This window comes from Coturnix japonica, chromosome 15 (genome assembly GCF_054131305.1).
Source record: "Coturnix japonica strain WE chromosome 15, WE-NBRP24, whole genome shotgun sequence".
In the NCBI taxonomy this organism is placed as follows: domain Eukaryota; kingdom Metazoa; phylum Chordata; class Aves; order Galliformes; family Phasianidae; genus Coturnix; species Coturnix japonica.
The window spans coordinates 11,424,771-11,452,247 of NC_140677.1; the positions used below are offsets into that span (position 1 = coordinate 11,424,771).

General features: G+C 39.1%; 1 protein-coding gene across 15 annotated transcripts; it reads left to right on the forward strand.

The window, feature by feature from the left end:
• Window positions 1–207: 207 nt before the first annotated feature.
• On the forward strand, window positions 208–27,332 carry TASOR (transcription activation suppressor). 15 transcript variants are annotated; one of them, XR_001557958.3, is made up of 25 exons: window positions 208–674; window positions 6,034–6,179; window positions 7,155–7,247; window positions 7,999–8,071; window positions 8,679–8,770; window positions 9,142–9,300; window positions 9,817–9,944; window positions 10,575–10,606; window positions 11,315–11,420; window positions 11,845–11,948; window positions 12,054–12,157; window positions 12,390–12,462; window positions 12,644–12,718; window positions 14,175–14,888; window positions 16,035–16,477; window positions 17,859–18,000; window positions 19,201–19,257; window positions 21,967–22,910; window positions 23,628–23,750; window positions 24,229–24,388; window positions 24,908–25,016; window positions 25,182–25,360; window positions 25,445–25,597; window positions 25,964–26,156; window positions 26,234–27,332. XR_001557958.3 is itself a non-coding variant. In XM_015875019.3 (24 exons), the coding sequence occupies exons 1-24, from the start codon at window positions 308–310 to the stop codon at window positions 25,978–25,980; spliced, it is 4,593 nt and encodes a 1,530-aa protein (XP_015730505.2). In that variant the 5' UTR covers window positions 208–307; the 3' UTR covers window positions 25,981–27,332. The 15 variants fall into 15 exon arrangements, 12 of the variants coding, with proteins under 12 accessions (XP_015730505.2, XP_015730498.2, XP_085372545.1 ...); XR_014934647.1 differs by having other exon boundaries at window positions 19,204–19,257; XR_014934648.1 differs by lacking the exon at window positions 19,201–19,257 and having other exon boundaries at window positions 22,090–22,910.
• The last annotated feature ends 145 nt before the right edge of the window (window positions 27,333–27,477 follow it).

Consider the following 27,477-nt stretch of genomic DNA (forward strand, 5'->3'; position numbering starts at 1 on the left):
TCCACGGGGAACCCGCATTCCCCGCCCGCCGCTACTCGCGCCCTGAGGAGGCGGCGGTTCCCCGCAGGCCTGTGCCGGCCCCTCCGCTTCTAACTGGCGCCACGGGGCGTTGGCTCCGCCCCCTTCCCGTTTTGGCTGCCGCCATGTTAGAGAGCGGGGAGGGGGCGGCGGGGCTGCCATAAAGCGAGCGGACGGAGGGGGAGCAGTAGCCGCAGCCGGCGCTGCATGGAGCCGGGCGGGGGTAGAGTGGTGGGCGAGGAGGAGAAGGTGCGGGTTATCACGCTCGCTTTTCGGCGATAGGAGAAGAATGGCGGATGCCGCGATCTCCGGTGGCGGCGAGATGGAACCGGAGCAGCATCAGCGGACGGAGAAGAGCAGAGCGGGCCTCCTCGGAGAGGAGAGCAATAGAGCGGGAGCCGCCGAGGACACCACACAAAATGGCGGACGCTCTGAGGAGGCGCTGCTGGTGGCTGCAGTAGCCGCAGAGGACGAGGTCCCCCCAAACCCCAGCATGACTAACAGCAGCGAGCGCAGGAGCAGCATCCCAACGGCACACGAGCAACAGCCGCCGCCCAGCGACGTGTCGGGGGGGCCTCCCCCTCTCCCTAAGCCCCCAGAAGACGTGCCTGTTAGGAGGAACTTTCAGATCCCCAGGAAGAGCAGAGAAAAGAAAGGTTGTTCCTTCCCTTTCCTCCTTTCTCTCCTTCGCTTCTCCCTCCATCTGATTCATTAGGCAGGCTCTTTGTGCACCTCACACAGCTGCATGCAAAATCCTGCGGGTGTGGAGGAGGCTGTGGCATGGCTCGGAGCGGCGAGGCTGCTGGGGATACGTTTTCTGGCACCAGAGAGGCTTGTACATTCTTTCGTCTCCCCACTCCTCCCTCTTTTCCGTTTGTATTTGGCCACGAGGAGGAGCGACCCATCTCGGCTTGAATCTCAGACCGCTTCTTTAAGAGCAAGAAGGATGCGATCCGGGTGGGCTGGAGCGCTGGTCCCGGCTCTGCTTCTGGAGACGCACACAGAGAAGATGGTTCTCTGGAAATCGGACGAGTGGTTCGCCTCTCTTCCCTTTATCCCCCTGTGGGCAGGAGGGGGCTGTGATCCTCAGTAGGATCAACTACCACACACTGAGCGGCGTTTCGCTTCAGTGACGGTGTACAGAAGATGGTTCTTGTCGAGTGAGAATTCCTCACTTCGCAGGCAGGAAGTGGCCGCCCTGCGTTCACGTGCCTCGTGCTAGAGGTTTCCCGGCGTCCTTGGTTGATTTTTTGCTTCTCCAGTAGCTCTTCCTCTGAAAGCCCGTGGTATTTCTTGCTTTTCGTAAGACTCCACTGGCCTCTCCTTATCTGGTTTTTGTTAAGTGCTGTAGTAAACGTGTCTTTCTCCCCAAAACTCGTCTCATATCTTGACCCATTATGACTTGTGGTCAGTGTCTTTGAATCAAAAAATAGCAGGTTGTGTAGGTTTCTAATTCTTCAGAGAAGAGTCTAATGTGTAACTTCTTGAAGTGCTTTCTTCTTTAAGGAAGAGATAAAGGTAGGTTTATTTCATTATCCCATTCCCTTCCATATTTGGCATTAATTTTCCTTCTATTCCCTTCTTCATCATCCCTGTTTCTTGAGAGAGTATACCACTGGCAGAGGACTGGGTTGATTTGGAGGAAAAAAGCCCCAAAGAACCAAACATTTTCTGCTCAGCTGATGGAAAAATGGATAAAACATTGTGTCCTTTGCACTTCCATATCTCAAAACCAAGTGTGATTATATTTGAATACTTTTGAATGTAACTCAAATGTTTAGTACTAAAGCACAAATGTTTGAAGTTCTTGGAACACTTGGTTCCACTGTGAATGAAAACCTGTCAAGTATCTTTGTACATCATACAATTCATCATTTACCTCTGCACTACCATTTTGTAAGTGTGCAAAGAGCTTTAAAGTAACATAGGTCAATCATCAGACTTGGAGACCTGTCTTGCTCTACTTCTAAAACTGACTTTATGAATTTAAGGTTAACTGACCAGTTCTTAAGGTCACTTTTTAGTCTACTGAGTATACTGTCTTTGCCTTCCAGCAAGAAGCTTCTTGGATATTTCATCTTATGTCATGCTGGTGATTTAGTTTCCAAAATCCTGAGTATAGACTTCATTCTGCCCACAGCGATTGTAGGCTTTTAATTGCTCACGATTGCCCTATTGTCCTTTTCCAACATGATACTATATTGGTAAGAACTGTGAGGTGATGCTTCTTAGGCAAGACTACTAAAAGTGGGAAACCATGAACATCGGTCACTTGATCTTTGAGAATCTTTTGGAACTAAATGAGAAGATTTCACAGCATATTCATCATCATAGTCATATGTGCTTAAAAGATGCAGAGTAGCAGTATTCAAATACGTCTTTTAAATTAAGAGTATGTGTAACATCTGTCCCTTTCAGAACAGCTGTTTTGGAAGCTTCCTCCAGTCTTGTTTTGGAATTGCTCTTTTTGTTTTGCTTTCTAAACCTCTAGTTTAATTCTTGGATGTGTACCATCTTGATGGGTAGCTGTTTTCTTAATTATGAGAGACTGTTATGTACAAACTATAACATCTGTGCAGGATAAGATAAATTCGTTTTAAGCACGACCAGGTACTTTTGGTGCAACTTTTGACTGTAAAGCAAACAAACAAAAAAGCCCATACAACAAAGCAAACAAGATATGGCTGCTTGTTCAACCTTTCTGGAATTTATTTGCAGCTGCATTTGGAAACTAATAAGGAACTGAGAGTCAGTTGTGAAGAATTGCATCTGGAAGACACATACTTAATCCTAGCTGTGATTAGTTGTCACAAAATCTTTCTTCTTCTTTCATAGTGGATTAATTCTGGAACCCAAAACTTATGTAAGATTGGCACTGTGATTTTTCTTCATTTGTTTGTTTGCCTTCTTAAAAGCAAACTGTCTTTAAGTTGTTCTGTTTTCTTGAGCATGCAGTTTAGTAATAGGTGCTTAGTCTCTTTTGAGTTTCTTAGTGCTTCTCTGGTCTCTTCTAAATATCTGATCTCAGATGTCTGAATCTGTCTGGGATTTCCAAGATCCTTTTTTAATAGGATAAGGAAAAAATTCTTTCCAAGATAAACCACTGGAAGAGCGTTTCTTGCTTTGGTGAACTAACTTCAGGATATTGGTCCTCTCATCAAAGTGCCGTTGCCATTGGCCTACGGGATTGCTCATTGGTTAAGATTGAGCACTTACTTCCAAAGGTGACCAGGTTAAACAGATAGGGTGAGTTTTGTTTCTCAGACTGAGTGGGGAGAAAAAGGTCTTGCACTTGTCCTTGGAAGTCCAAAGTCCAAACTTGGTTGGAAGTCTAGGTAGTCCCCTTTCTACTTACCAGCACTTGGTGTTTCATTTTGATTTCTCTTTTTATTTCTCTAATCTTCTGTATCTTTCAGCTGAGTATCTGCTACTTGCTACCTGCTGGTTCTACCTAGAGGTTTCATTAAGGAATCTGTCTGGTAACTACTTAAAACGTTTGAGAGCAGAAGATGTTTCAGGCTGACAGTAAGCATTCAACTCCAACATTATGCTTCAACATTATGCACTGATTCTCAGTCTTAAGAAGTGAAGAGTTTGGAAAATTTTTTTTGCTTTCTTTTTTTTTTAGTAGCAGTTGCACTATCTTATCTTCGCTTACCAGCATTTCTGAAATGGACTGTAACTGTCTTCCTTGATTTTTTTGTGTGTTCTGACTTAAAAGAAAGATCTGCCTCCAAACTCCATTTTCTTAAGTTGAAAAATCAAGCAGCTATAAAAGAAACTCAGAGCCTGCAGGGAACTACACACATCCAAACACACAGTCTGACTTTGGTCCCAAGACTAAGTGCTTTATTTACGAAGCCTAGTTTCTACCTAAAAAATACATATCTGCATCCCAGTATGCTGAGTAGAAACTAAATGGAAATGCTGTTTATTCATATGTCTGTGGTACAAGCTGGCAAAAGCTGCTATAATTTGTTTGTATGTACTGTAATGATTAGCCGGCACTAGACTTTGATCAATTACTGCTTAATTTACACAAGTTAGTAAAGGTAGTAAAGCATACCAATGTCAGGCTTGTATGGTGAAAAATAAATACACGCATTCCCATTCTTTCATGTGATGTAGGGCTGGAGATAATTGACAAAGCCCTTCGTGTATAAGCATAGGATTTGGTGACTGGTGTAGGCAGTACGATCTGGTGCTGCTCAGTTTTTATTTCTTCTGCACTCTATGAGGCACAGACCCTCATGTAGTGACCATGACCTTTTAGAAGATGGCTGCTGGTCAGCACCTGTGCTTAGGGCAGTATCAAGACAATGGTGGACGTAAGGTCTTGTTTTGGGACTCATTTGATCAGTGGATGGAATCAGTCTTAGTTTTTTGCATACCTGGATAGGAAAAAGTGGAATCTCAAAGTGACTTAAAATATTTCAGTTTTAATCCATCTTTGCTAAGAAAGTAGCAGCAGCACTTCTAGCTTCAGGCAAATGTAAATTAGATAATCCTTGTTTGGGGGGGGGGGGGGTACATTTGGGGATGTACATGAAAATACAGATAAGAACAGACATGACACTTCTTTTTATAAAGAAACAAAGAAGGCTCCAATAGTACTGTGTTCAATAATTATAGGAATTTAGAGCCATTCCTTCAATCTGTTGAGCACTCCTTGTATAGTAGTTCACAGTTCATCCTATCTGTAGAACAGGGAGCCTTGCTGTTTTCTAGGAGGACTCTCTGGGTTCACTCATCAGAACTTTACACAAAGCAGGGGATATTTGAACGCATGGGGATGCAGTAGACACCGTTTGAATTTGTGGTAGGGTCACAACTGATGTCATAGTGTGCCTCTTCTGGTTTTGAGCCTGGGGTGCTGGTGAGGCATGGCACGTGGTAATGAGTCCCTGAGTAGTCCTGTAAGGCTTTCTGCTCACCTGGGCTCAGCAGTAGGAAATAGGCTGGGGTTGGTGGAGTGTGTGGGGATGGCGTGTATGGTAATCAGTGTTCAGGAAATAGAAAATAACCAGTGCCAGCTGTGTCAGGCAGAAGAGGAGCTGATGATACGTGAAGCCAATGCTGTCTGATGCCAAGACAGATCTGAGGGGTGTTTGTCATAGCACAGAATGGCCTGGGTTGGAAAGGACCATAATTATCATCTAGTTTCAACCTCCCTGCTGTGTGTGTACTGTGCTTATAAGGTTAAGATGGCATTGGCAGCACTTTTCCAGCGTGTATATTTCCTTCATAGCTTTGCTTTGTGTTTTAATGTCTTTTCTCTAGAAGTGTGCTTAATCTCAACAGTACTATACAAAGTTTAGAAGTTCTTCTGGTTATCTTTACTCCCATATTGCTGTCAGTCTCATGAGAGCTGAGGTGTAGCTGAAAGGTTTTCTAGATAAGAATGGTTTCTTATTTGCTTTCAGAGCGGTTTTAAAACTGCTTGTTCAGTGTTGCTGGTGTTGCTCAAATTTACCTTCCAACAAATGAAGGGCTTTCATTTTAAAGTAGTTATTGTGAGGGATGGGACTATAAAGAGTGAACGTATGCAGTGTCGTTTTTCAATAGTAAGCGATTATCAGGCTTCTTATAATAAAACAATATTGAATTTATTCATATTTTACATAATTGCCATAAGCAACAAACAGAAACTCCTTAATAGTTCTAAAGAGTTGTTTAGCTGTGAAATTGTTTTTGATGTTTTTATTAGAGCAATTTGTTGCTTGTTCTTAATTAAGAGCTAATGAATTTAATTAAAGTTTTGTAATTTAAGTAGTGTTTGCAGTACTTAGTAGATTTTTCTCAAATGGTAAATTGAGACATTGAGGTGCTTATCTTATAACCTCCTGAGAACTGGCGGTTGATAAGTCATGTTAATAACCCATGTTAATAACTACCTGAAATGGACCATGACCGTGTCTTCAGTCATTTACAGTCAACGAACTGAAAAATGAACAATATATATATATTCTTTTAAGATGTATCTTGGCGCTTATTTTTCCTCCTCCTTTTTTCTAGCACTCTTTCAGCCAGTAGCCGTGGGCTCACGAGAGTTCGATGATGTTGTGAAGATTCTGCATTCATCATACTTGGAACCCAGTTCAGTGTCCAATTTTAACTACAGGAGAGCCAGCTTAGTTCATAGCGAGCTGTTAGAGAAGGAGGTGAGTGTGTTTCTGTTTTCTTTATGGATAAGGTACAGATCAAATCAACTTTGATGCATTTTCTGAGATTAGAGACAAAGACCCAAAGAGTATTTTCTGCTAATGTGCTTCTTGTTGCAAAACTGCATCCCTGAGGATGTAACCAACTGTTCCTCAGCCAAGTTGATTATTACAGACGTATAAAATCTTACCTGAGCTGGTCAATGAATAAAAGAAAAGGTACAGAGGCTTCTTTGAATGGCTTGATGCTTCCATTGAAAGTTATGATTAAAATACTTGTCTGCTAAGAAGTTTATTTAATCTTGGTCAGTTTCCAAGAAGTGGCATCTAAACAAGTTGGTTCATTGAACCTAAGAAGTAAAGAAGTGTGGTTAGCTTGAAAGTTGTAGCATTTCTGCTGTACCTTATTTTGTGTTTCTTAAATTCAGTCTTGGCTGTCTTTAATAAGTTTGAAGTAAGTTTTTGGTCCCGTGAAATCTGTTTCAGATTTTGTGTATGGGGTGACAGGATGTGCAATTGGTTTGCATGAATTTTTGTCTTGTGAACTCTGAAGTATATTCTGCTGTTGTACCATTGGTGGATCATGGTTACAGTTCAGGTGTATATCAGCTACTGAAACCCCCTCAGTAGCAGTGAGGCAGAGCTACTGAAGTACATGCATTGTGTAAAACAGTATTGTCTTGTTTTCCTGAGAAGAGAATTAGGATCACTTCTGGAATGGAATTCACAGGTGGTATGGAAGGCATTGAGCTATATGCACTTCTTGGCAAGCACTTTACAAGTAATATTAAAAGGCACAGACTTGCCAGAAGTGTTTTCATCTGTCTCATTCAAAATCACCTTTTGATTGGTTTTGTGCACCTGGATCTGCTAGTGTTGGTGGAGCCTTAAAACACTGATAGTGCAGTTATCTGTGTGTGTGTGTGTGTGCTAAGAACTTACTGTAGCAGATAATTTAAGGTCTTGCTGTATTAGTTCACAGAAAAACGCAGAGAGCTGAAATTTGATGGTCGCATGGATAAAGAGCTTTCTGAAAGCTATGCATTTCTGATGGTTGATCGACCTCAGGTAAGAAAACATAACTGTGTGTAACCTTTCCTTTTTAATTAAGCAGTATTTCCTTTAACTGGATGTTTTCATCACACTTACTAATCTTTAAGTTGCTGCTGCTAAATTCAGCACTAGGAGGTGCAGATGGATGAAAAAGATACAATATTATGTCACAGTTTAAATCTCTCTAATGTTTATATGTCCAAGTATATTTTCCCTTCTGATTTATTGATAGATTTTTCTGGTCTACGTTTGGGATTTCTGTTGATTTTTGCAAAGGTGATCCTGCTCCTTTCCTATATATGCAAAGGATTTGTTTTCTGTTTAGTGGGCAAAAGTAATGGCTTACCATATAGATAAGCAGATGCATTCTTAGGGTATTTCTGTGCTCCAAATATGCCTATATCGATATATAACCTTAATAGTAGAAACAGACTTTTTGAATTTCCAGTCATATATATATATTTTTTTTAAATGAAAATGCTGGAAAGGGTTTTTTTCTGCTACTGTGGAACCAGGATTTTGTAAGTATTCAATCATATGGCAGGTTTGCATCTGCACTGCATATCAAAAGTGTTTTTAAAGCAAGTAATGTTCAAAATACGTGTTTAAAGTTTAAGATACAGGGAATGTGTTGTGTCTGTGGGTTGTTTTTGCCATTATTTTTAGTCCATCTGGAATTCTACTCCTGTTCAGTTTATCACTCTTTGTTCTGTTCGTGTTTTGGCTTTCTCGCTAGATTTGTTTAAAAAATGTCTGTTCTTTTCAGATCCAAAGCATCTGTGAAAAGGGGCTGCAGGTGGGCCACTCCAAAATTGCAATTCTCGGCAGTCCTTCCATGGGTAACTGTCTTTTATTTGCTGTATGTGCTGAGATCATGCAGTATGGTTTAGCAGATAAATCAGTTGTGTCACTGGTTTCGTGGTTGACTTCAGGAATATCACATGTGCGTATTTTTGGCAAAGTAAGCTGGCACCAGAGCACTGCTTTGTTACTCTGATTAAAATCCTATCGCAAAGGATAAAAGCAGTTTTCAGTTGTATACATTTTAATTTTCATCATATATATATTCTGTATTCCCAGTAAAACTGAGAAGCCAAAGAATTCATCCCATCTTTGGCCTTCTATGCTCACAGGCGTGAGTACTTAATGTCCTCACATGTATCTGTATGGCCTTGGACCACAACACTTGTAGCAATGTGGCTACACTCCTTTCTAACTGACTTAGTGTCCATTCTCTGCTGTGGTGCACATAATAATTAATACCACACATGGCATGTTTAAGCAGTTATTTTAGTGTCTAGGAGCTGTGAGTTGGGAATGTGCCTTTGTACCTTTTCCTGATCTGATTATGAAAAGCTTTAGTGCCTTGTAATGCTGCTTAAACTGTGGTAAGTATTTTAACATTCAGCATAATGTGCTTTTTTCTGTTTTTAATATTCCTTTCAGGTGTGTATATCTCCAGATATGCTGATTTATTGCAGCCCAATCCTCTAGAAATTGGAGCAACTGGAGATGTGATTATTTTTAAAGTAATAAAGGTAAATTTGTTATCTGTTCATGAAGGTTTATATTGCTTAGTGATAGAATAAAGGTGGTTTTAACCGTACTTATTGAACCTCCGTTCATACAATTACCTACTTACAAAGAATGTGCAAGCTTACCACGTTTAAAATTCAGTGTGTACATTGAGCTTAATAAAGGATAAGAAATGTTTATGAAGGAGAAGAAATAAGTTGTTGTGGATTTTTCTGTTAAAGTATGGGAAGAATGTATTCTTACAAACACTACTTTCAAAACCTGTTGTGGTTTTTTTGGTTTTTTTTGCTTGCTTTTACTTCCTGTTCTGTGTGAAACACTTTGCCACTTCCAGGGAAAAGCTTATGTTTACAGTTCTTCTACTTTATTACAGGGAAAAATGAAGAGTATATATGACCACATAGGTATGAAAGCAATGGAGTCAACAGCAAAGAGTATATTAGATCCAACGCCAAAGCATGAGTGTCATGTCTCAAAGAATGCACATAAAGTGACCTCCTTGCTGGCATATCGAGCATACGAACTTACTCAGGTAATAGAAACTAAAAGATGTGTTACCTTACCTCAATACTTCATTCAAACAAACCCCAAATTCACAGAATTATAGTTGTAAATTGTCTGAAGCATAGCTAGTACCGAGCACCTAAGTAGTTGTAGCTACTGTAACTTTATATAGACTTTAACACTACAGTCTCGTTTGTATGTATTCAGCAGTAGCCCATGGCAGCCTGTGTTCAGTTACCAAACAGTATGTCATTCTCTTCTCTTTCCTTCATATACACATATATGCTCTCAGGCTTTATAGGGGAAGTCTTCTTGAGAGTAACTTCCAACTTGTTAGATGTGCAAGTTAATATTTGGCATAATGAATTTCAAGTTATTAATCTCTTTCCATATCTTTACATAAGTAGTTAATTGCTAAGTACATTTTATGTTACTCCTGTGAAGCAGAGTGTATTTTTCAGGGGAGAAAGGTCACGAACTATCAGTGTGTAGAACCCAGTTTACCAGATTTCTAATTTACCACTGTGTTATGTTCTTCTCCTAGTACTATTTTTATGAATACGGCTTTGATGAGATAAGGCGAAGACCAAGGCATGTTTGTCCTTATGCCGTTGTTTCTTTTACTTACAAAGATGAAATTGTGCAAGCACCAAAATTTCTGTCCCCATCAAGGTAAGCTTGGAAATCAATTTTCATAAGGCTACATGCAATATGAATTCATAGCTTGTAGTAATCTAAACCAGTTCTGAATTATTAACAGTGCTGAAATGAATGAACATGTCACAAGGACTTGTACTGTTTCTAATGCAAAGCAAGAGGTGATGGTTTTATACATCAAGTTGGCCTCTGCAGGAAACTGTTCTGTTACTCTTCTCACCTACATCACCTTCATCACTAAGTGGAATTCACTGAGAAAGTAGAATAAATGTGGAGTCGTAATGATGTTCACAGCAGTATCTTGTTCGGTATTCGAGAAAATATTCTGTATGTTTTGTCACTGGACTCTTTATTGCTGTTTACTTACTGCTTGTAGAGTAACTGTCTGTGTTGATTACAGATAGAATGTGATACCTATACTGGTAGGAAGGCATCAGGTTGTGGGGACTGTACTTTTTACTGCTAACAATAGTTATCAGGGTATCAGAAATCAGAGAAGCTGCTGCTGTAACAATAGCTTGAGGTTAGAGAGTGTATTATCAGTTTTACTATTCTTTTAGATTGGTAGGGTATTCTTAGTATGAAATCTAGTAGCCAGAAGCTTCTGTCTCAGGCTAGTAATTCAGTCTCCTTTCTTTTTGTTAGATCAAACAGCTTCAACCCAGATAGAAGTACAGGTAAGAATGAACTGAAATGTATTACTTTGTGATTATAGGTGTAGAAGGTAATGGCCGTTTTCCCATGTAGTTTTGTTTTTCTCTAACCAGAATGACTGCTTAGTTATGTTGACTGTCTGCCTAACATATTCTGTACTCTACTGATTGGAGGGATCTCTTCCTAATATCAGGCGATCGCACAGATGCCTTCTAGTGTATCTTTTCTTACCAGAATAAATCAGAACGGAACAAAATCCAAAGTTTTTTTCCCCTCCTTTTTTTCTACTTTTAGTATGGCAGGAACATATCTTCTGTTCACAAATCTGCTGTATAAGGGCAATTGAAATAGTAGGATCCTCACCTGCTTTTCTTTTGACTATCATTCAGGCAAAACATTCATATTTGTAAAAGTGGTTGTCAATTAAGGTAAGAAGATATTGTTGCACAGATGCTGGACACAAGGATGTGCTTGTATGGCTATGTACAGGTAACATACCAACCTCCTTTGCTCTGCTGAGATGAAGTTAAAACAAGATAAGATTCCAAAAGCTCTTCTGGTTATCTTTTGACATACTATTTAAGGTCTTATGGTTTGCTCTGGTATTAGCAGGAAGGTTCCCTAAAACAGCTTTAGGAGGAGAATCAGCAGTCACTTTACTGCCATTTCCTCTCAGTCTCTCCTAACAGTGTTTTCACTGAGTATTTCTTTTTGTCTCTGTCTTAATTTAGAAAAATTTAACTATACATTATGGAGGGGACAGCTCTGGAATAAAGGCAAACTTTTATGCCATGTTTCCTTGAAGTCAGCAGCACGTCCTTTCCTCCCCTGCAAACTGTGAGTATAATTGTTTAAGGAACAACAGTTTAAAATATTGCTGTATTAAAATTTGTTCTGATAAACCAGGAAGATTTCAGGCATATTCAGATGAAAATACACGATGGGTAGACGCTTTGAATATGTCCAACTAGAAGAGTCCTGAGTCATGAATGCCCAGAGCTGCTTTTAAGTTTGTTCTCACCACTATTGTCAGCCTTTGGGTGCGTCTTTTGTTTGTTTGTTTTTTTTATTTAAGTGACCCGTTCTCTTTTGAAGCAATAAGCACCACTGGCTCACAGAGCAGCCTGAGGAACTGATTACAAGCGTGTGTTTGATAATTTCTTTTTTGTCAATAAGGATTGGACTGTGGAGGAAGCGTCAAAGAAGAGGAGACTAATTCTTTTATTTTTCCCCAATTCAATCTCCTGCCCTTTGTCTCTAGACCTGAGAAACTCGACCTGGAAAAAGTTGTGAGCATCGACCAATTGAAGAAGAAAATATCACCGCTGTTGTTCTATAAAGAAACTTATTCAGGGGCAAAAGAAGGTAAATAGTTCTATATTAATCTTTTAAATTCAGAATGTTTACTGAATTTGAATTTTATTTTATTTTATTTTCTTCTGTCTTCTCTCACCCCTCATGCCGTGTCAGTGTTGAGGAATGGAATGTATAGTAGCCTGTATGAAGTTGTGGAGAAGTCCCGTTCTGGCAATCACTTGGAGGGATTGCTTCAAAAGCTGGAGAAAGAGAAAGTTGTGAGTGTAACAGATTTTACTGTTCCCCTTTGAGAATAATTCCAGTAACTTGAGGCATACTAGAAAATTTATGATCTTGTTGGAATTATAAAGCTGACACACTCCAAAACAGTGTTTATAGCACTTATCTACACATACTGAAGTTAAGCTTACAGGCAGTAAGAGTACTTGTAGTGAGAAAATATCTTTGGTTGTTTGAAGCAGTGTTTTTATTTTTTGGTCTCAAAAACAGGTTCTTGTAAAACCACTTCTGGACAGAGGATTCCTTTTTCTTCTTTCTCCTTGGCAAATGGCATCCCCTTATGGTATGCATTTTCAGATTAGGTGGTTGGGGTGTGGATGGGTGGGTGGGTGTGAGGGAGTGTTGGTTCTTTTGTATATGCTTGTGCAGGGTGGTGTTCTTTGTTTTGTTCCCTAGGGGTTGAGTTATCTTTGGAAGTATAGAAGGTCTTCTTGTTCCCCACTGTTCTTCTTTTCTCATTGTAGACCAACAAACTGGACGATCTCGCATGTTAAATGCATTGTTTTTGTTTCCAGAGCCCAGAGGTATAACAAGCTCAGGTAAGTTTGTTCACTGCTAAGATTGTTGTTTATGGGCTCATTTAGTGTTCAAATTCTGCTTAAGACTGGATGATACATCTTGTCAGTGTAAACCAGGAACAACAGTTTGTTACGGCCAAGGTGGTGGTACATGGAAAGTACATTTCTTCATGGAAGTAACTCCTGCATGAAGTATTTCAGGCTCACTTGTTCCCTTTTGTGAAGTAAAACTACTTCCAAATTTCTTGATGGCGCAGAACTAAGCATCAGTATTCCAAGAGATCTGTTTATTAAGAATATTATCATCCATTTTGAGGAGTGGGATCTTTAACCATCAAAATGGGAAAGACAAAACACCTGAAAGTTTGTTATGGTTGTTTATTGTTAATTTTGCTTTGGGGCATGCCCCAAAACCTGACTGTACCGTGAAAGATGACTGAAAGGACTTAGCTTTAGTAGAACTTGGATGCTTTGGGATGAGACTTAGAAATTAAACTTTGATGGCTGAACTCTGCAATGAATAGTACAAGCAACAGAAAATAGTGCTTTTTTAGTCTGCTATGAGTTACTCAGAAGCAATAATGTCAAAGCACAGCTCTTCAGGAAGTTCTTGTCTGAAGTCTTGGCTGCTTCCTGTGTTCTTATTTCTAATCTTTGTAGTTCTTATTTTAATACATCCCTTTTGATTTATTTAACAGTTACTAAAATTCAATCACTTGTAGATTTAGTAAGAGGAGATACAGTGCGGGATGATATTTAAAGTGTGTGTGCACCAATTCCTTAAGATTATTCTCATTCTCACTGCTGTGACATTTCACAGATCTGTGAGCTGCAGTTCCTGTCAGACACAAGGTAAATCCCTGTTTAAGCCTCCAGGTGTTGCTATAAGGGGTTGAATAGGGAAAAGTCTGAGTCTGGAGGTAATTTAGTTTCCCGAAGCTGCTGTTTCAGGAATGTAAGAGGTTCTAATAGCATCGACTGGGAAGTCCTACTCTTGCTTCTACTGCACATCTTTGATTTAGTTGGTTGTATTGGTTTGCAAAGCAGCAAAAAAGCTATGCAGCTTTCTACTGGGTTACTAGGCTGAATCTTATTTTAAGGAGAGCAAGTGGCAGAATTCCATAGGAAGGAATTATGGTCCCCCCATTTCTTGCAGGGGTCTGTTTTATAGTAAATCTTAGTAAGCTTCTGAAGTGACCTTCTTCTGTAAGGGACTATAAAGTGATTTAAACTGAAAATTGTGAGTATGTAGGAATTAGGCTGCCACAAAGTGATGAAAGTCATCAGTTCATGACTATAAGCAGGTTGACTTAAGCAGGCTTTAAAGTTGGTTACTTCCTTTCCTAGCACGTGGGTTATTTCTGTCATTCAGTCATTCAGTTTTTCATTATGTATAATAAAGAATATTGCTAACTAGTAGTCGTTTCTTCATAGCTTTATGATTTGATTTTGTGAATTCCCTTCTCTTTCATGGCAGCACAAAAAGGTGTTTCATGCGGAACACAGAAGAATTCTTCTACTGTGAAACTGCACGCAAAGCAGATCATTCCAGAATTCACAAAGTTTATTCAGTCTCTGCATTTTGCTTTAATCCAATCTCGTAAAGATGCTTCGGCCGATTACAATGCTGTTGTGGAAAAGTATATAAATGAGTATTTGAGAAGGTGCTTTAGTGGCTCTGGAAAATACAGAGAATTTGTGTTATATCGCTATGAATCACGGTTGGATGACAAAAAATTTCTTTATCCTGCTCCAAGAAACAAATCTCACATTGACAGCTGCTTGCAGAACTACATTTTCAGTTGTGCGGCATATCAGCTACCTGTTTCTAGAGCTAGGGAGCTGATAGAGGGAAACCGAAAGCATCAACAGTTCAGTCCCATCTCAGATTATGAAGCTGCAGAAGAAGATTCTGAGTTTGCCAATGTGAAAGGTGAGAGAAGAATCCATGCAAAATATGAAGCAGCTGCTGCCAAGCGAAAATTCCCTCATCTTGCGGATTATGATCCAGATAGACTCAAAGACCTTATTAACTTAATCCAGTGTAGGAAAAAAAATGTAGGTGGAGATTCTGATTCTGAGGAACTTAGAATTAAAACTGGATTGAAAAGAAAACTGGAAAGACAGCCTGAAAATTTGCCAAAACACTTTAAAATGAGTGAATCTGCAGAGAATAACTGTCAATATGAAGGTAAGAAACACTTTGTTTAAAGTTTCTCTTTGAGTATTGTAATTTGCAGAATGGTTACAATGTAATCTTGATAGATTTAATATTTGTGTAGTTTCATGCCTGGTGTTAATAGAGATGTAGGTTGTCCCTTCCTAGAAGACAGTTTAACAGGAAGGAAGACAAACTTCACCAGTTTGCTAAGCTGTGTAACTGCCTGAGACTTTGTAATATGGAGTACTAAGCACGTCTTGATACCCTGATGTCTCTGACTTCCAGCTTTGTTCGAATTCTTTATGGCCCCAGTGCCCCACTAATTAATAATTAGTAAATGTTGATTGAAGATGAGAATGAAACTTGTAAACTTGAGGATAGTTAAGTTTTGAAAGAGCCAATAATGTGCCTATAGAGGGACTAAGGAAACATCCTTACTGTTTTAAGACCTAAATGTCATGTGACAAAAAAAATTATCTACATGCAAACCTCAGATAACTATCTTGAATATTATGTCAGTACTTAAGGTTTGCCCTTTGTTTCACTGGGCAATGAAGCGTTACTTCAGAAGAGGGAAAGCCTGGAAGAAGGGTAGCATGGAGAGGGGGAGTGTCTGTCAAGCTGCAGTAATTGTGTGTAAGATTGGTTTAGAAAACAGTGTCCCTTGTGACAGATGTGAGAAGATGAAGGGTGGACTAGATGCTAAATCATGGGATTCTAATTTGGAAGTTCCTGAATCTTCAGGGTCTTTGTGCAGTGTTATGTAATGTAAGTGAACGCATTTCCACCTGGCTTTAATCAAAACAGTATCTGTTCAAAACTAAATTTTGACCTAGTGTTTGTCAGCAGTGGTTTGAATTTCCACGTTTTTGTATAACCATGGAAGTAATTTGTCTTGCCAAACATCGTGCCTAAAAATACTGAGAGCTGACTGACCAAACATGATTAGGTTTTTATTAGTTGAACAGCAAATAATTAAATAATCGAATAAAACTTCAATCTACATCTTCCTGTTTAAAAATGTTTATTAAGAAAATAAGTGTATGATTGCTGTATGAATTGTTGTTAATGAGTGAGACTGATGGTATGTGTAGATTTTTGGGGTGTGTGTGACTGATTTTGCTTTTGTTTTGTAACTTAGTAATGGATTGCTCTTCTCCTTCATTCCCTCCTAAGGGGACAGAACCTTGGAGCCACCACAGGCTGTTTTCTCAATTATTTCTGGTCTCAGTGGACATGATGCTGACTTGACACATCAGGATGTATCTGACCCTGCGGTTACTGACACACATGGCCTCATTAAACTGCTTTTAGAAACAATTGCTAATTCAAGACACTTGGATTCATCGTTGGCACAGTCTGTAAATCAAGCGTTAGGACTAAACACTGATGAAGTTGAAGAGTATATGAGACAAAGCTATGAATATGAATCCATTCCAGCACAGGACAAAGATGGCCATGAGCTTCCTGATGCTGCTCAGGCTGAACCTGTTAACTTTAAGGACACACAGAGCCCTGTGATGCTGGAGACTGATGCTGCTTGCTTACCCTTTGCTATTGATGTTAACCTACGGTTTCCAGCTAGTGAAGTAGGCCTTGAACACACACTTGTTTTAAAAGTAAGTGCAACTGACTTGTAGGTTGATGCTGTTAACAAATGTACTATTTTCATACATATTATGAGAATGAATGAAAAGATGTAATAACGCATAAGAGAATTTTTCTGTGAAAAAGCTTTCCTTTTTGGTAGGAGAACATATAAAAAAAATTAAGATACTTATTCATCATTCTTTACCTTCCTTCTCCTAAGGAAGGTTATTGATCTGGTTAAGGCACTGATATTTTCTGAACCCGTGACAAAGTAAGGAGACATTTGAGAGTTATTTCTTTTAGTTACTGCCTAGATGTTGCTTTTCCTGAGAATTGGTTACAGTGCAGCAGGAGTGGCTTTCACTTTTGGACTCTCACAGTAATTTGAGCAGGCCATTAATGATTGCATACTAAGTAGTTGTGGGGCTCTCCCCTGCCATGCCCCAAAAATGACAGGTGGATGGCAGCTCTGCCATTGTTCAGTGCTCATTGCTATCCTCTGCTTTTAGAACGTTCCTGTATTCTTTAACGTCGCGGACATGACTGGTGGTTTGAATGTGATGGCTTTTTCTGATTATGAAGTCCTTTTGCAGGTGTAAAGGAGTATTTTTTGACCAGGCTCCTCTGGGTCTAAGTCGAGATCCTTTCTTTCAAAGCTTATGCTTAGAACTCTTCCCTTCTCCCACAAATGCAAACCAAAAAAATAAGTAAATTGGTCAGTGACTGTGTAATTCCAAGACTTTCTTCAGCCTGTCTTGTTACAAGAAAGAAGCTGAAAGATGTTGAACCACACTCTGGTATTTTGAGTTGGGTGGAGGTATCTTAAATGAGCATAGTTGCTCTAAAGAAGTAGAATGAGGGCTGTATTTCATTTTAGTAATAGCATTCTCTTGTGTTGGTAGAACAAAATGGCAAAATCAAGTCAATTGCCTTTGTATACTCAGTATGCTTTAAAGATTCTGGAGAACTTTTTAAAATAGCCAAAAAAAAACCCACCCCAAAAACAAAAAACCCACAGCACAATGGTAACAGCTTACCTTGTGAAGGTAAGGAAGGAGAGTGAAGGTGACTGGTGAAGGAACAGATGTTTTTTCTTTTTCTTTCTTTTCCCCTCCCCTCCTTTTGTTTCCTTCCCCATCTTTCCCACAACTTCTGTACTCTATGGCATGTATTTATGACTACCTTATTTACTTTGGTATCTTTGCTGATGGTCTGTTGCTGCCTTGGGAAGAATCAGACAGGTAAATGAAATGCAGCAGTACCTGATGCCAGCATTTCTAACTTTGACTTGACTCGACCAACAGCAAAATTTTTAGTGTGCTGGTGAATATGGGTGCATTCGTATCATTAGCTGTTCAGTAGATAAAGGCTTAATAAAACAGCTGTAAACAAAGAATTTATATCTTTTAGGAGCCAAGCACTGGAAGCGTAAGTAGCTTTGAAGACTACAGTCCCTGTCCTAGTACACCCGTAGAACATGTTTATCGTAGGCATCCCTCCAACTCAAATAGCACAGAGGTTGGAATGCCCTGGAGGCTTATTCCAATTACAGGTAAGATGGCTTTAACTGTAACCTTGCTGCAAATAGTGAAATGGTAACATATTCTAAGGGGTTGTTCGTTTCGAAGATCCCATTCTTGGGTCACCTGTTGGTACACATCCATTCAATTATTCCTGCTTTTTGAAAAATAAACAAATTTATTGGATGAGAACAGATACTGGTGGAAAAGTACTGCTTTGGGTATGGTGTGATGTGGTTCAGAAACGTGTTTCAGTATTTATCTGGTGAAGTATGTAACTGTTCTGAATTCTGTGTTTGAACTCAACTAGGTTCTGCTAAGGATAGGATTGATGAATAATAGCAACTAGTAATTCAGAAAGTCATGAAAAACATCCTTACAGAAAGCTGTCTGCTTCTTACCGCATCACATGCTTCTACTAGAGGCGCTTCAAAGTCTCTCTATCTAAACATTTAAAACTTAAGCATATAGAAGAAGCTTCTTGTTCTAGTTCTTGATGGCTCGACGGTACCAGGTCTTGGGTGAACATAAAATAACCGATTTTGAAGGATGTGGAAACTGGACTGCAGGAATAGATGAGAAGATGTCCATTAAGGGCTGTGAATTGAGGCCTCATGAGTAAACCCACACAGACTGCATTAACTGCATTCTCTGAGTGAAAACTGATCTAATCTCATTGGAGGAATATGGGAGTCCCTGGCACTTGTGATATTCATCTGGTCATGTAGTTCTGCGGCTCCTTTTTGTGCTTGGCTGAGAAGGGAGGAAGGCAAGGGAAGTAGGTTTCTTTCAAAAAAATCTTAGGCTTTTTAAAGAAGTGATAAGGTTGATGTTTTCTGTGTTTTCCTTAAGGGCTCAAGGACTGTAAAATGCTTTGGATAGGACTTTATTTTCCTATACTGCTGGCTTGGCCACTGTGCATATCGGCAGATGTGGTTATGGTTGCTGAGCAAACTAGCACGTGAATACAGGATGTGGTTCTTGATACTAGAAGGGTTTGTCATTGACACGTTGTGCAGTCATCTGTGAGAAGGAATTTTTCTAGAAAAAATTTTCTTCAAGGTCTTCTGAGAGGGGAAAGTGCTGTTCCAGAGATGAAAGAGGTTGTCTTGAGCATGGCTGGATTCGACTTTCTTGAAGTCAGCTCTCACTGCAATAAGTACTGACTGGCTCTGTAATGTGAAGGTGCAATAAAAGAAACTCTGCTAATGCTAACTGCTGCTCTCCTTCAGTAGGGATAGGAAAAGATCAGGAAGACCAGCTGGAAAAATGTGAAGATAAAGAAACAGGTGAGAGAAGAGTCTTTGCTGGGGGGTTCTGTCTGTCACTGTGGTCTGAACTACTGAGCGGCTTTTAGTCTCACCTTAGATTGAATTTTCATCAGAAAATGAGATCAATAATATGCTATTTGGGCACATTTGACCTCTTTTTATTGAAGCACATCAAGAAAGCTATAGAAGAGTCAAAAAACCTTCAGTGTTCTGATCAATTAGCACTTTTAATTGGGCATATATTTCTATTTAATGTCTTCAAGAGGGATTTGAAATTCCATTTTAAAAAATTGATATTCTGCACTTTAACTTAAAGGCAGGTTCGCTCCTTTCTGAAACTGATGGCTTTCTAAAGCCAGAGGATGTATGTGTTGCTTTTTGTGGTTTGGTTTTTTAGAAAGGAAGGTGCAGAAAGGAATGCAGAGAACATCATTCCTTCTCTTTCATCCTTGCACAACTGCAGAAGAACAAGTTAGTGATCGCTCTGTTTTCTTTTTAAACAAAGACATCTTTTGATACAGAGCTCATTGTTCAGCTGAACTTAATTCTAAATACTCTTAATAGTTTGTGACTTGAGTTGTGAAGGGGTTGTCTTGCATGTACCCTGACAGCATCAGGAAGTGCTGGAGGAGAGACGTTCATAAGTTCCCAACTCCTTTTGGCTTTTTCTGTATCACGTTATTGTTCATTTCTTCATGATTGCATAATCTAAACTTCTGACAACAGTGAGCAAACCTCAGTCTTATTTTTAAAGGCTAACTTACTTGTGTGTGTTTTAACTAATCCATCCTAACTGGACTTTGATTCAAACTGGGGGCTGTTCTTAGAGAAGATAAGCAAAAAATGATATTTGTTCTTGCTCGTACCTTCTCTCGTAAGAAAAGTGAAGGCTTTTGACAACATTCATCTTAGATACTAAGAAACAGGATGTTCTTTGTCACGTGTGTTTTGAATTTATGATGTCAAGATAGCAACCCCATTCTGGAATCTATAGAAAGAATCCTCCTAAGCAGTGAAGAATTTGAATCTTAGTCTGCAAGACTCTTAAACTGCTCTTCTTCTAAGGTTGCTTTCAGGCAGGTTTTTTTTCTTGTTTATTTGACGTATTTGGTTACAGGGTATCACTGTGGGAGTATATGTCTGAAGTCAGGAATCCTGCTTTAAGAGCTGTTGAAATCTGTATTTGTGTTTTACTACTTGCTGATGCATTTTTTTTTTCCTGTGTGTGCATGAAGACTTGTGACCCAAAGGTGTGTGTCTATGAAGGGTACTGCCTTCACAGAAATCTGTTGCAATCAAGGCAACCTTATTTTAAACTACAAAATGAATGTATTATATTAATACTTTGAACTGGCATCTATATCCAGCAGTATATCTTTCTGTTAAAAGAGCTTTACAGATTTATTTACAGGTCCTAATCTCTCCCCTTTCTCCTTCCTTCCCCTCTCCCCCCCACATTCCTCCCTCTTTGTTTTTAAAGCAATATTTTAAATAATAGCATTTGAAGAGTAACCTAATCAGTCTAGTATGTGTTCTTAGCATGGAGTCATGAAGACTTTTCCCTAATCCCATTGTTACAGAAACTCTCTTAAATAAGCATGAGTGTGTTATATATTTCTTCTTTCATTGGTTTGTAACTGGCTTTAACAAAATGTAAGATGTTACATAAAAATAGCCCCAGATTTAAAGCTATAGCAATTTTTGATCTTCCTGCTAAGAGTTCCTTATAATGCAGTATTTATTCTTCATAGTCATGTAGGTTAGTAAGTCATAAGTAGCTCAAGTATCACATATGTCGCCTCCAGTAGCTTACATCTCAGACAAGCTCAAAGTGAGTTACTCTACTGAGTTTTCCTAAGTCTTCTAAAACTAAACTGCTGTAAGGCAGAGGAAGGTGATGGCAGTGCCTTCTACTGAGACACAGGCACTGTGGACTGTTAGAAGGTAACAAATAAGAACAAATGAGCTCACTCCTTCCAGCAACCAGTGACAGCTTGAGGGGAGTGCAGTTCCTGTCTGGAAAGATGCTGCTCTCTTAGAGAGCAAACCCTTAAATGAGGGTGAGGAGGGCTCCATGCCTTCCAGTCACCCAGGTGCCTTGCTTGTACCTGAGCTGCCTGGGTTCACTCTGCCTTCTCACCTGGTGCTCAACCATTGGCTTAAACTGTGATCTGGCAATTCTGCTGCAATATGCTTAAGTATGCTACAGGCAAAGGGCAACAGAAAGCCCAGTTCAAATTGAAATTGCATGATTTATATCTGTTTTTAGTGTTTTTAAAGAAAATTAGAAATTTGCTTTGACTGGAGGGTTGAGCTTTGAAGGATGAAGGAAGAATATGTAGTTTTATTGACGAAGGAAATAAAATGGAACACTTTTGGATTCTGTAGAGGTATAAAGTAACTGTGAGATGAAGTTTACGCCATGCAAAACGGATCCTGCTAGTGGCAAATGTTTTCCTTTTAGATTTGGATGGACATCAGATTAGGGAGTGCATATAACTTCTAAAACTGATTCCAAGTCAACTCTGTTTCAGAAGAACACTAACTTAAAAATGGCCAATGCTGTTTTGGTTACTGCCTCTGCTACATAAATCTTCTGGTTTTCTACTTACAACTTTATTAGATTTAAAGAAACAAAAACAAAACCCTGTATTTTTTAGGTTGTTACTGTATTAGCTGTTACTTTCAAGCATGAGATGATGATGATGATTAACTCTTCCTATATAGGTCTGAAATCACCAGAAGAACCACTGGTGTATTTACCGCCAAAGGATGCCTTCCCTAATGACCCACGGGTAATAAATAGACAGAGAAGTTCTGATTACCAGTTTCCATACTCTCCATTTTCAGACACACAAAAGGGGACAGCAGAAGATGGACTTTATACAAGACAAGTGGAGAAACTTGAAGATGAATGTGAACTAACAGATCATCCTTTTACAACACAGCATTCCATAAGCGCAATAGTAGAGACTGTGATATTAGAAGAATACGGTCTCTTTGTAAAAAAGATTCAGGAAATTTTGCAGGAAAAAAATATTTCTTATGTCAGTGGTATGTTCACACCAGTTGTCTTGGGCCAAGAGAGGATAATGAGGTTTTCTGAATATGTATGTTTACAGACATCAGAGGTTTCTGTGCAAGAATATGTAGAGACACTGAGTGAGAAAATGAATAGTGTTATTTTGTCCTCTTCGTGCGTCAGACATACTCCACCAATTTATTGTAGTCCTGAATCAGCAGAAGTAGCTCATAGTGCTGCACCGAAGCCTCCACCCAACGTGTTACCTGTCTGCAGAGACTCTGACACGACACTGTTAACAGAGCCATTGTGTAACAGTGTGGTGGAAAATCCTGATTCTATTGAGCAGCAGTCATCGAGCTTGCCCATAGTGAAGGAGGGAGTAGAACATGTGAATGCTAAAGCAGAAGTTGTGCTGATGTCTGATCAGGCACCTTCCAGTGGTAATTTGATGGAGCCGCCAGAGAAGCCTCAGAAATCCCCAGAGAACCTAAACGTTTCAACCCAACCAGCTCTTTCTGATTTTATCAGCCAGTTAAAACCGGAAGTGTTTAACAGTTTGGTTGAAATTATTAAAGATGTACAGAAAAACACTGTGAAATTTTATATTCATGAAGAGGAGGAAAGCAATCTCTGCAAAGAAATCAAGGTAAATGTGTTCCATCTCAGCCTCTCCATAGTGTTAAAATAGAACAGGGTAGCTTTCAAACCAGAATGGATGAAACAAAAGGGAGTCTAAAACTTGTTGAATTGTTACAGTGAATTGTGAAAACAGGCTGCCCTGCCACACTTCTTGTGTGGGGCTTTGAGACGGTCTGTCTTGATTTGGCGTTTACCTCATTCTTATTGTTTGAAAAGCAGAACTGGTTGGAGTTGGGGTCTTTCTGAAGGTGCAGCCAGAAGGGTTGGGCTTGTGGAAGGTTTTTGGAAAGACAAGAGCAAGAATATGATGATATTTTCACATATCCTTGCTAAAATGCTATGTGTGGTGGTGTGCTGTTTGATTTATTATTCTGTTTTTCCCCCTTTGGTTAATATTACAGTCAGCTTTAGAGATTGCTGCCATTCTGTATTTAGCGTGCAAGATGAAAGCTGAAGTTGAAGTAATAGAAATTAATGTTTTCTTGAAACCTCATGCCGTCTTAATGGACTGTCAGCTGGCCACTTACACACTGCCCTGTAAGACTGACCAACCTGCTAAAGTAGCCTGTTTCTGTGTTGCTGCATCCTTTTGTTTAATGTATCTGAAAGACAAAAATAGTTGTCCCTCCGAAATGCATTTGAATGAGAAACCCATTAATGTTTTGGCTTAACTAGCTTTTCCCTTTTTTGTTTTTTCCCCACCAATCTCTTTCTGTGGTGTCAGGAGTACCTCACTAAGCTGGGTAATACAGAGTGCCATCCAGAACAGTTCCTAAAAAGAAGAGCTGCTTTAGATAAACTGTTGATAATTATTCAAAATGAAGACATCGCCAACCACATCCATAAGGTACTTCACATAAGTAAATGTTTACTGCAGAAAACAACTGTTGAAGCATAGCCAGAAGAGCTCACTGTGTAAGGCTACTCTCTTAAGAGTGGGCTTTTCAAAGAAACAGAATTGTTTGGGGTCATGCCTAGTTCTGTTACATCATATACTTGTAACTACTTCTACCTGCACATTGTTGGTAATGAATGCTTCCGGTGCATTTTAGTAATTAATAATTTTTCCTATTCCTTGTTAATTTCTGTTGAGGGTCCAGTAGTTCTGCTTTAATTCCCTAGTGCTCAAGCAGCAAGTGACAGCAGCTGTTAGAGTGACATTAGGTATTCCTGAAGCAACTCCTGTAATGTTTTTGAGAGCACCCCTTAAAGCAAGGGATTAAAAATAATTCCTCGATAAATTCGATGAGAAGATTCTTCATCTGTTTTTTAGCTGTGATCTGTGTTTTCTTTTCCCTCATATGCCTCTCTTGATTTTTAAACAGGTACCTGGCTTAGTAAATTTGAAGAAGCTTTCTTGTGTCAGCTTTGCGGGTGTCGACAGTTTGGATGATGTGAAAAATCACACTTACAATGAACTCTTCATGGCTGGGGGCTTTGTTGTGTCAGATGAATCTGTCCTTAATCCAGAGAGCATCACAACAGGTAAGTGTGATGCTTTCTGGAGCTTTAAAAACACAGAGAAAGGCAGAACTCTTAAGATATGAGAAAGCTGTTGTACTCAGAGATGATACAGTGAATTTTTTTTTTTTGAGAACTTGAGTCTTTTACTCACTGGCCTGGCTGGAGAGTGTGTGAACACAGAGATCTTGCCTTTTGAAGATTGTCTGGTTATGTATGCAAAACCTTTTATTATAAGAAGGTATTAGAAGATATTTTAAGAAGGCTGATCATGCTGACTGAATTCAGCTGTTCTGAAAGCAGATACCACTGTTAGGCAATTGGTCTTCAAAACAAAACCCCTCTGTTTGGGAATATTTTTGTTGGCTAAATTATCTAGGAAGAAAAGCTCAAGTATTAGGGCAGTGTTCATAGTTGTGTAACTGCTTTGATGAAAACAAAAAAACACCAAAACAACAACTCCCCTTTTCTGTATGTGTTTAAGCAGTGTTTTTCAGTTTGCTGACTGTGAAATTTATCTTCTGTTCAATATCTCCCGAACAGATAAACTGAAACAGTTCTTACAGTTTCTGGAGGATCTCAATACCCCTGATGGAAAATGGCAGTGGAAAGTCCACTGCAAAATGCAAAAAAAACTGAAAGAGCTGGGGAGGTAAGCAGTGATCTTTCATACACCAATTGCTAACATCTCCAGCTTCAGTTACTCTCTCAAAGTCCCACTGAAGTGGGATAACTTACTGTTCTGTCCATCTTTTAACTGAATTTTCATGTTTAGAATGACCTTAAATCAGTGTCAAATATTTTTTTTCCATCACAGACTGAATGCTAATGCCCTGAGTCTGCTGACCCTGCTGAACACCTATCAAAAGAAGCACTTGGTTGAAATTCTGTCTTACCATAACTGTGATTCTCAAACTCGAAATGCACCAGAATTAGAATGTCTTATCAGGCTTCAGGCTCAAAACATACATCAGCGACACGTTGTCTTCTTAACAGGTTACACACAAATGTGACTACCTTTCTCCCTCTTCTGGTAATAGGTGCTAAATTGTAATACAAAATCTCCTTCTGTGTATTTAGAAAAGAATCTCAAGCCACTTTCAAATTATGCTGATAATGGCGTAGTTATTGCCACTGTTGATGACTTCATGCAAAATTTTACAAGTCTTGTTGGCTATCACAACTCAGTTAATGAAGAAAACAGCCCATCTCCCTCTCAGGAAATACAATCAGGTAATACATTAAAAACATTTATCATTTCTTCAGCTAATTAGAGGTGTGGGGTAGAGGTTCTTGAATTAGCGTCTTTGTGTAAATGAATGTGATAGATAGTAAAGAAAAGCCAGCTCTGAAGGTACTGTTTTAAATGACTGGGGAACAGCATTGGAGATCATAATACTGAGTTATAGGCTAACAAGGTATCCAGGAAAGCAAAAAAGGTATAATTGGATTCAGGAAAATGATAAGCTGTTGAGATGAGCTCTAGTTATGATGAGCTGTTTTTAAGGTAGCTCAGAAACGGTAGACAAACACCTGAGACAACGGTAGTTGTAGTCTTGTAATTGTCTGACCAAATACTGACCTCCTGTGTAACTTTAGATGCTGTTTTGACATAAACCCCATTGGAGTTGGGGATTCCCAACACTAATCATGAACACAGTGCTCAGAAGCTTTTAGCATCGGAATAACTGGAATCAGAGGGTTAAGTGTGTATGTTGAGTAAGTGAACGAGAGTGGCAGAAGACCAAGACTTAAGTGATGCTGGACTTGCAGACCAGAAGCATAACACTCTGTGAGTAGTGTATAGATTGTCTAACAGAAGTTCGTATTTCAATAGAATCGGAGTTTCTTTTTCTTTTTTTAACACAGCTCATGTAGAAAATGATGGAAAGGATGAAGAGGACATGTCTTTGGATTCAGGGGATGAAGCATCACAAATAGAAATCTGCAGTGATGCCTCTAAATACAATACTCATTTGGAAACTTTGCAGACTGAGACCAAGAGCTCACATGGAGTAAATGCAAAAGAAAGCTGTGTGTCAGAGTTATCTCCTGAAGCACAAAAGAGCTGTATAGAAAAGTCTTCAAAAATTGAAATGGAAGATATACAGCCAATTACTTCGCTTACTACAGACCGCTCTGCTGAAGGGGAAAAACACAATTCGGTTGAACGAGCTCCTTTCAATAACTTCCAGGTTTACAGCAGACAATTAAACATGTCTCATCAGTTCAGTCACTTTAATGTTCTCACTCATCAGACTTTTCTGGGAACAACATACCCACCTTCTACAAGCCAAAACCAAGAAGGGGGCAGTTATTTTCTATCTGCTTATAGTCAGAGCACGGATAAAGAGAAATCATCATCGCGTGGTGGCTGGGGTAAAAACTGTGATTCTTCCAGGCCGTATTCAAAACGGAAATAAACTTGTCTTTTTTGTACGTTGCTGTGGACTTCCTGTTTCTAAAATGTTGGATTAACAATTTCTATTTTATTCTGGAACAAAACATTTCTTGTCCTTTATCTCAAAGTTTTTCTGATCTTATTTAAACCATGATGGCCTGTACCTGTTGGAAGCATCTGAAAATTGAAATAAATATATATTTTTAACATTTATTGTACTTGAATTATCTTGGTTGTTGGCACTTTTGAGTTTCTACATTTGTATTTGACCTGTACATAGGTTTCAGTTTGAAGTCTGTTTTAATGTAAAATTGAATGTTTGCCTAAAATATGTGAAACGGCGAGTTTTTTTTTAAACTGTAAGTATCCAAATCACTTTTCTTTACATAAATACCAAAACTTATGTATTTATTTGACACAGTTTTGTACAAATGTTTTTACATAGTTCTAAGGCAGTGTACTTATTTTAATGACTGGATTTTGGCAAAATACCTCAATTAGATTAACCAATGGTGCAGTTCCATTACAAAATTGAAATAAACTCTTAATGCACAAGGGACTTGCTAACACGCTGCCTTGTCTGTGGTTTTTATGCTGTCTTCAAAATACAAAAGGAACACAGCCAAACTTTATTTCATAACTAGCAGTTTTCTTGGTGTAATTATTACAGCAACATCAGAATGATGTTAAAACTTGTATCTTCCTCTTACAA

Excerpts from the sequence above, each read along its gene's own strand:
- TASOR (XM_015875012.3), top strand. The coding sequence starts at position 308 with ATGGCGGATGCCGCGATCTCCGGTGGCGGCGAGATGGAACCGGAGCAG. Across the intron at positions 12,158-12,389 it reads AGCTGGAGAAAGAGAAAGTT|GTTCTTGTAAAACCACTTCT; the intron begins GTGAGTGTAACA and ends TCTCAAAAACAG. Across the intron at positions 25,598-26,233 it reads CTCTCAGGAAATACAATCAG|CTCATGTAGAAAATGATGGA; the intron begins GTAATACATTAA and ends TTTTTAACACAG.